The sequence below is a fragment of the Ursus americanus genome, chromosome 6, assembly GCF_024610735.1.
Source record: "Ursus americanus isolate L20-20 chromosome 6, mUrsAme1.1.p, whole genome shotgun sequence".
NCBI lineage: Eukaryota > Metazoa > Chordata > Mammalia > Carnivora > Ursidae > Ursus > Ursus americanus.
This window is the reverse complement of record NC_142132.1, coordinates 27988307-27997797: the sequence shown is the minus strand read 5'-3', so window position 1 is coordinate 27997797 and position 9491 is coordinate 27988307. Positions and strand designations below refer to the sequence as shown.

The following is a 9491-nucleotide window of genomic DNA, read 5'->3' as shown; positions in this document are numbered from 1 at the left end:
CCAACGTGTACAGCAGCCATGTCCACAACAGCCAAACTATGGAAAGAGCCCCGATGTCTATCAGCAGACGAAGGGATAAAGAAGATGTGGTATATACAATGGGATACTACTCAGCCATCAAAAAATAAAATCTTACCATTTGCAATGATGTGGATGGAACTAAAGGGTATTATGCTAAGTGAAATAAGTCAGAGAAAGCCAATTATCATATGATTTCACTCATATGTGGACTTTAAGAAACAAAATAGAGGAGCATAGGGGAAGGGAGGGAAAAATAAGACAAAATCAGAGAGGGAGACAAACCGTAAGGGACTCTTAACTCTAGGAAACTGAGGGTTGCTGGAAGAGAGGGAGGTGGGGGGATGGAGTAACTGGGTGATGGGCATTAAGGAGGGCACTTGACGTAATGAGCACTGGGTGTTACATGCAACTGAAGAATCACTAAACTCTACCTCTGAAACTAATATGCTATATGTTATTTACATTTAAATTAAAAAATTAAAAAACAAGGGAAAAATGCAACAACAAAAAAACCAATCCCATTTACAACTGCAACAAAAATAATAAAATACCTAGAAATAAACGTAACCAAGGAAGTGAAGGACCTGTCTTCTGACAACTACAGAACACTGGTGAAAGAAATTGAAGATGACACAAACGGAAAGATATTCCATGATCATATTGTTACAGTGTCCATACTACCAAAAGCAATCTACAGATTTAATGCAATCTCTATCAATGTACCAACAGCATTTTACACAGAACTAGAAAAAACAATCCTAAAATTTGTATAGAACCACAAAAGACCCCAAATAGCCAAAGCAGTCTTGAAAAAGAACAAAACTGGAGGTATCACAATCCCAGATTTCAAAATATTTTCAAGATACATTACAGGGACGCCTGGGTGGCTCAGTCGGTTAAGTGTCTGCCTTCGGCTCAGGTCATGATCCCAGGGTCCGAGCCCCATGTTGGGCTCTCTGCTGTGCGGGGAAGCCTGCTTCTCCCTCCGCCTGCTGCTGCTCCTGCTTGTGTGCTCCCTCTCTCTGATAAATAAATAAAAATCTTTAAAAAAATATTTATTTAAAAAAAGACACTACAAAGCTGTAGTAATCAAAACAGTATGGTACAGGCACAAATATAGACGCAAGATCAATAGAACAGAATAGAAAGCACAGAAATAAATCCATGATTATATGCTCAATTAATCTTGGACAAAGGAGAGAAGAATACACAATGGGAAAAAGTCTGTTCAACAAATGGTGTTGAGAGGGGTGCCTGGGTGGCTCAGTCGTTAAGTGTCTGCCTTCAGCTCAGGGCGTGAACCTGGCGTTCTGGGATCGAGCCCCACATCAGGCTCCTGCGCTAGGAGCCTGCTTCTTCCTCTCACACTCCCCCTGCTGTGTTCCCTCTCTCACTGGCTGTCTCTCTGTCAAATAAAAATAAAATCTTTAAAAAAACAAAAAACAAACAAAAAAAATGGTGTTGAGAAACCTGGACCACTTTCTCACACATATACAAAAATAAACTCAAGATGGATTAAAGACCTAAGTGTGAGACCTAAAACCATAAAAATCCAAGAAGAGAACACAAGCAGTAATTTCTCTGGCATCAGCTGCAGCAACATTTTTCTCTGTCTCCTGAGGCAAGAGGAAAGAAAGCAAACTATAAACTATTGGGACTACACCAAAATAAAAAGCTTCTGCACAGCAAAGGAAACAGTCAACAAAACTGAAAGACAACTTACTGAATGGGAGAAGATATTTCCATATTACATATCCAATAACAGATTAGTATCCAAAATATATAAAGAATTTACACAACTCAACATCAAAAAAACCCAAATAATCCAATTAAAAATGGGTAGAAGACATGAACAGACATTTCTCCAAAGAAGACACAAGGATGGTCAACAGATGCATGAAGAGATGTTCAATATCATCATCATCAGGGAATGCAAATCAAAACCACAATGAGATCCACCTCACACCTGTCAGAGTGGCTAACATCAAAAACAAGAAACAAGTGTTGGTGAGGATGTGGAGCAAAAGGAACCCTCGTGCACTGTTGGTGGAATGCAAACTGGTGCAGCCGCTGTGGAAAACAGTATGGCGGTTCCTCAGAAAGTTAAAAATAGAGCTATCATATGATCCAGTAATTCCATTACTGGGTATTTACCCAAAAAATACAAAAACACAAATTCAAAGGGGTACGTGCACCCCTATACTTACTGCAGCTTTACAATAGCCAGATTATGGAAGCAGCCCAGGTGTCCATCAACTGATGAATGGATAAAGAAGATGTGTATGTACACAATGGAACATTACTCAGCCTTATATAAAAAAAGAATGAAATCTTACTATTTGCAATAACATGGATGGACCTAGAGGATATAATGCTAAGTGAAATAAGTCAGAGAAAGACAAATACCATATGATTTCACTCATATGTGGAATTTAAAAACAAAATGAACAGGAGCACCTGGGTGGCTGAGTTGGTTGAGCGTCTGTCTTTGGCTCAGGTCCTGTGATCAAGCCCCACGTCAGGCTCCCGGCTCAGTGGGGAGTCTGCTTCTCCCTCTGCCTGCAGCTCCCCCTGCTTGTGCTCATGTGCTGTCAAATAAATAGGAACCTTTATATACATAAAGAATCAAATGAACAAAGCAAACGAAGACACAGATTCTTAAGAAAACAAACTGATGGTTGGTTACCAGAGGGCAGAGGGATGGGGAGATGGGTGACACGGATGAAGGGGGTTAAGAGCACACTTACCATGATGATGGCTGAGTCATGTGCAGAACCGCCGAATCACTATAGTTTACGCCTGAAACGCTTATAACACTGTATGTTAACTATACTGGAATAAAGATTTTTTAAAAAAGGCTTTCTGACGCTTGAAGATATTAAAGTAAAAGTCTGTAAAAATGCATAAAGGAATTGGCTGTAGGAAGCACTCCATTTCCATAGTATTCCTTTTTACTTCCTAGGCGAGTAATAGATTATGCTGTAGAATTCACCCGCTGCTGTGTAAAAAGCAGCCACTTAGGATAGAAGTTGCAAACAGAAACAAAAGGGGGTCTATGTAAAGGCAGGATTTCTTTATATAAAATGAGCAGAAAAATAAAGTTTCAGGAAGAAAAGAAAAATTGACTAGTTTGGTTTTTACTGAACTTAAAAAAATGGACTAATATTAGAGCTCCTTTCTTCAATCAAGGCCTTGGTCGCCCTATTGGTTAGTTACCTTGGTCCCTGCTGTGATAGCCTCTACCTCACCACCACGGTCACCGGTTTCAGATCCACTTACTCTCTTCTTGGCTTCCCCTGTGAACGATGGGCTCTGCTGGAGCAGCAAACTTCGGGACACTTGCTGCTTAAGCTCACAGCCACTCACTCCTCTCTGGCAAACTTTGTGGGAATCCTCCTGTAGGGATTGCCAAGTTATCCAGTCATTGTACATCTAGACAGATTTCTCTGTCTAGACCTGGTGCTAACAACATTGTCAGCTGGCTCTTTGCTGTTAGCACTCAACTGCAGGTAAGCTGTGATCTGCTTTGTCAGGGTTTATGTTCCGGTATCATAAAGTCACCTCCTAGCCCCATAGAGACCTGCCTGGCTGAGACATTAGTTCCGATCTGTAAACCAATCACGCTTTCGCTAGCTTTTCGTTTTCCTTCATCAAGGGTCTCATTTTCCTGCATCCTTAATTTGTGTTCATGGTTGACCCAAATCCTTTTGTTTTAGCCGGACCTAGAGTAGGGGTATGGCTCAAGGGCCGAATCTGGCTTCCTGTTTTTGTAAATGGAGATTTGCTGAAACACAGCCCTGCTCACTTGTTTCTGGATTATCCATGCCTGCTTTGGGGTTACAATGGCAGAGCTGAGGAGCTGTGACAGACTGTATGACCTGCCAAATCTAGAATGTTTACTATCTGGCCTTTTACAGGAAAGGTCTGCTGACCCCTATTCCAGAATCACCAGCAGTGTAGCCTGAACTGGATCATGTTTCCCTTTCCAAAAAGATCATTTGCCTCAGAAATATCACATGGCTTCCTACCTACAACCGATAGAATAATGGTCCCCAAAGATATTCATGTTCTAAGTCTCAAAACCCAGGAGGATTTATTTACCTTACCTAACAGAAGGGACTTTGCGGATATGATTAAGGATATGGAGATGACCTTACCCACATGGGCCCAATGTCATCAAAAGGATCCCCATACGAGAGGCAGGAGGGTCTGCTGGAATGAAGATGATGTGATGACGGAGACACGAAGACACTATGCTACTGGCTTTGATGCTGGAGAAAGGGGCCATACGCCAATGCAGGCAGCTTCTAGAAGCTGGAAAGGGCAAGGAAACAAATTCTCTCCTGAAGCCTCTAGTAGGAGCCAGCCCTCCTGACATGGTGACTCTGGCCCAGTGAGACTCATTTTGAACTTTTGACCTCCAGAATTGTAAGATAATAGATTTGTGTTGTTTTTAGGCCACACACGGTAGTAATTTGTTGTAGCAGCCGTGGGAAACCAATACAATAACCTGCGTCCAAGTAGGTCTGATAAAATGGCCAATATTCTCCAACTGAAGTTGGTTTAATAATTCATGATCGTCATGAATCCTGTTGTTTGAATTTGTGGAGGACTAGGCCATCTTTTAGCCCCGCGCGTGCCTGTCATCCCTTCTAGCAAACTGCAAAGATCTTATTCAGCATCATCCTTTTTTGGAGGTTCTCTTTTCTTGATCTCAGTTGAGAGGTTGTAGGAAGGTCCCTTGTTAAAGTAAGACACGGGGATTCCAACAACAAGAGGAGGCTGTGGGTAGATCAGCAGTCTCTCTCACGTCCCTGATCCTGGACCGAGGAGTGGCTGCCATGGGAAAGGTTTGGAGCTTGAACCTTGGGGTCTCAGGGACAGCTAGGCTCGGCGGGACACAGGCAGTGCCTTGTACCATGGTCTAAGTCTGCAGACCCCCGATCTGCCGTGGATTCCCATGCTTCTCCCTGCTCCCAATCAACGTTTCCTGACTGAACACCCCGCTGTTGCCCTAACCAGAACATTCGCTCCCTCCCACCACGCTACCAGAACTTACTCTGGGAAGACACTAAATTGGCTCCTTTCTCTTTGAGGGTCACCTCGGAGGGGTATTAAGGAATAGATAGCCCTAGGTAACTTGCAAGGCCCCCAGTTTGTTGTTGAATACTCCCTCTTGATACAGGCAAAATAGTAATACTGATCTTCAGTAACGATGGAAGAAGATTCCAGTGGGCTGGGTGAGACAGAGCAAGGGCTCTGCTGTACCTGACAAAGGTGTGACAGTAAAAGCTCCATTGATACAATGTATTAATAGGCAGAAGAGCTTAAAATCCCCAGTTGTACCAGTTGTGGCAACTAGAGAAAGGATTTAGAATGACGTGTGTACATCTTGAGGTTTCTTGGTCCTCGGGTCTAAGGTTCTCCACGTGGAACAACTGTGTTCTTCTAGGGCCAGTTTGTATTCCTGACCCTGAAACAAAACCCACATAAACAGAGTCCTAGTTTCACAACGAATTAAAACAGGGTGACACAAAATTCAATCCTTATTAGAACCATGTACTCCTAGGGCTCACATTGCACAAAAAATTTACACACGTCATCTTGGTTCTCACAAAAATCTTGAGATGAAAGCCAGAAATCTAGACCGTAGCGATGGCAGTCCTCACCACTGCTCTGTTCTCCTAGGACTCTTGGATAAAAGCACAACTGAAGAGCTACCTCCAGGCAGGAAAGGGAGAAAGTTCACGAGAGGAAGCAAGCAGACAAGCCGGATTTAGAAATTTTCTCCAATAACTTTTCCTTCTGTTGTATCTGAGACATCCGACACCCTTTCCTTCCATGGGTCTTAGAACTCTTACTTTTCTGACAGTAGGAAGTTCCATTTAAAAAATTGCCTTTGGAGCGCCTGGGTGGCTCAGTTGGTTAAGCGTCTACGTTCGGCTCAGGTCATGATCTCAGAGTACTGGGATTGAGCCCCATGTCAGACTCTGCTCAGCAGGGAATCTGCTTCTCCCTCTCCTTCTGTGCTCTCGCTCTTGCTTTCTCTCTCAAGCAAATAAAATCTTTAAAAAAAAAATTGCCTTGACAGATGGTTCTCAAATTTTGCTGTGCACACAAATCATGCCAGGATCTTGAGCCCTGGGACGCCTGGCAGGTACCTGCATTTCCAGCATCTTCCAGGTTATAGTGATGCCGCTGGGCTGAAGGCCACACTTGCAGGAGCAAGACAAGCAGACACCTAGCGTTTGAAACATCTTTTCATAAACCTGCTTCCATCCCAGGGATCTCCCTTTTGCCAGTGATTCCATCGTTTCTTCAATTTCATAGTCTTTATAGGATGCTTTTTGCCACTCTCAAGCAGTCTGATGCCCAAAACAGTTACCTCTTTCCTGACTAATTAGATTTTCTTGCCTTTGATCTGTCCTCCCTCTCAATCATCCTGTTAGCTTTTAGCTTTCCTAAAACAGGCAATCCATTTCAGAACCTACCAGAGTTTCTCATTACCAGACTCTTCAAATCTAAATTCCTTGACTTGGACCTCGAGGCTCTCCAATTTATTACTATGCAACAGGCAGTATTCTAGCACTCTCCATGTCCTAACTCATTCAATCCTTACAACAACCCATGATGTGGGTAGTATTACCATCTACGTTAGATGAGGAAGCTGAAGAATGGGTTGGGTAAGTTGCCAAAGTCACAAAGCTCTTAAGTATCTGAAGCCAGACAGTCTGGCTCCAGAACAAGGTGGACTCAGCTAGAGAACCCGAGACCCAAGTTTCAATTCAGGATCCATCAAACGCTTAATGTGTGGCTTGGGGAAGTCACAATGTCACTAGATCCCATTTTCCTAGTCCGTAAAGCAAGAGTTGGTCTAGCCGATCTATAGATTTCTCTTCCTCAGAGCCCACCTATTCCATCATGTTTTCTCTCCCTTCACGGTATCAGGCAATTGATTCACGGTCCCCCCCACAGAGCCCCCCCGCAGCCAGTGCTCCTGCTACTTCTCCCCCTCCCGCCCCCACCCTCGCCCAGCTGCTACCCCATGCCTTACTTCATCCTAGGGCGTCAGTCTCCACCTCTGTGGTATCAGGAAAGCACTTACCTTGTAGGGATTCCAGTTCAGAGCCTTCAGTTCTTCTGCTAGGATTTTATAGTGTAAAACAGCTTTAAAAAACAGGCAATCACCTGCATTATGCACATCTTTTGATGGTACAGGAATTCTGTTGAAATTATGTTTGACAAAATGAATTTTTGACTTGAATTTCTTTAGTTAGCCTCTCCCATTTTCTGGAATCTCGCCATTGTTTTGAATTGTCAAAAAGCTACCCTCAGAAATCCGATAAGGTTCAGGCTAAACACACGGACGGAAATCAAGAAAACATACTCATGGCCCTTAGAAATGCCTTTATTTATAAAATAACTACTTAAATATAAACATCTCTAAATATAAACACTATTCACAAGAGACTCGCGTTGCTGCCTTCTGACCGAACCGCAGACACACAGGGCTAAGGGGTCCACAGGTGTCTCCCACTTCATCAGGATTTTAAGGCCAAAGGTGCACTTGAAGGAGCAGGGGCTGTAAGGTGTTCTTAATTCCCTTTCTTAAGACAAACTTCATAGTTCTCTATTCCCAAGTAGGCCTCATACCTGGGGCAGACCTCAGGAATAAGAGCCCTGCTTAAAGAGCGTTTTCAGGGGGAGATTCTTTGTGTAAGGGTTAGCAAAGATATTCCTGAGGGCAGAGGGAGGTACGATCAGGCACTTTAGAGTCTGTTTGGCTTAGACTACGGTCCCTGAAGCGTGGAGGTTAGTGGTGAACAGAGACTGCTTATTTCCAAGTCTTGGATAAGCTACCTCTGGGACGGCGTCCCCGCATCCCTACAGTGCACAAGCTTTATGCCTTCTGCCTCTGTGGACAGTCGTGTGCATGAAGGAGAAAGGCCTCCAGTCTTCCACCAGGCCGGACCGGTTGCAGCTCACCGCAGGGCGAGTTCTTCCCATGGGGTGGCTGGAGCTCTGGTCTTGTTCCCCTGGCAAAAGCTGTCAGCTGTTGGGTTAAGGGTGAAGGGCCAGGAGAGATCACACACAGACTCGATAAAGCAGAGTGACTGTCAGAAAGGGGTAGATGGTTGTACACCTGAAAGGGGAGAGAACCATTCGTAGAAAGGTTGAAGGGAAATAAAACCCTAAACGCTTTTTAAAAAAAGAACACAACTGAATTTTGCCTAGCCAATCTGGAAATGCAGTATTTGAAAGATTACAGATGGTAGTATTTAGGGACTTTCAGAAATTCGGGGCGGGTGTGTATGGGGAATGTGGGCTAAACACGGAAGTGCTGAAACACCAGATTTGGCACAATCTCAACAAACTCCTTGCCATGTGTAGAGGCACAGTCTACAAGGGCTCCCAGAGAATTCTCTTCATCCGAGTCAGTTTCTGGTCGTTTGTTCGTGGAGCATGGGAACACCCCAAACTCAGTGTGGTACAACCCACGCCGACGTCTTCTCATGCTGGAGCACAGCTTCCAGCATACATCGGATACTGGTCTTCCCACTGGAAATTTCTCAATTCCAAAGGCTGACCCAAGACTTGCCTTTCTTCTCACGGTCACGGAATCATTCACAAGCCCCAGGGGCCATTTCAAATTCTAGAAAGTCTAGTGAGCATCAAAGTTGACAACCCAATGGCAGAAAACAAGACTCATCTCGTGCCCTGCGCCGTGCCGTGGTGAAACAATGCCTGTGATCCAGGAGCAGGTGCCGCTCGCGGGGCGACCAGAACCCTTCAGCAGAAGGAAAGTGAAGGCAGCAAGGTTGAGCGGGCGGGAGAGCAGGCTCACGTATATTCAGTTTTGCGGATATAATTGGATGGAACATAGCCCTTCTTCCCATTAACTTCGGCTAACCACCACTCGGTATTTCCCGTAACATCTTTAAACTCCAGGATCTTGAGTCTCTGATTGGCTGACACACTCAGCTCATTTGGGTTCCGTGCCTTGAAGGTATAGACAGCAAAATAGACCTGTGAGAGGGGGAGAAAGTGAGTTGGGAAATGGGAAACTGCTTGGAGCAATACTGCCCAGCAGAACTTCGTGTAGTGATAGGAATGTTCCCTACCTGCCCTATCCGATATGGCAGCCTCTAGCCACATGTGGCTATCAAGCACTTGAAGTATGGCCAGTGAGACTGAGGCACTTAATTTTAAATTTTATTTAATTCTAATTCAATTTAAATAGCTACATAGGGTTGGTGGCTATCATAACGAACAGGGCAGATTCCAAAGAAAACCAAAATTCATGTCCTTTTACTCTTTCAGAGTTGCCTTAAAAAGTAGAAGGAATCTTCAGCCAATATGGCAGATGGGTGGTGCTCGGTGATCGGGAGGGGAAGCCACGAGGCCCATGGGGGCACAAGAATGAAAACACACTCTTAGGACTTGGAGGAATCAATGAAGCTAGAAGTGAG

General features: G+C 44.3%; 1 protein-coding gene across 4 annotated transcripts in view; it reads right to left on the bottom strand.

Annotated features, from left to right (window-relative positions):
- Positions 1 to 7408: 7408 nt before the first annotated feature.
- DNMBP (dynamin binding protein) overlaps positions 7409 to 9491 on the bottom strand; it is a 105815-nt gene continuing 103732 nt past the window's right edge. For all 4 annotated transcript variants that reach the window (XM_045784319.2, XM_045784336.2, XM_045784329.2 and 1 more), the window contains one exon: positions 7409 to 9048. In XM_045784319.2, coding sequence (XP_045640275.2) covers positions 8863 to 9048 — 186 coding nt within the window. In that variant the 3' untranslated portion in view covers positions 7409 to 8862. The remainder of the gene's footprint in view (positions 9049 to 9491) is intronic.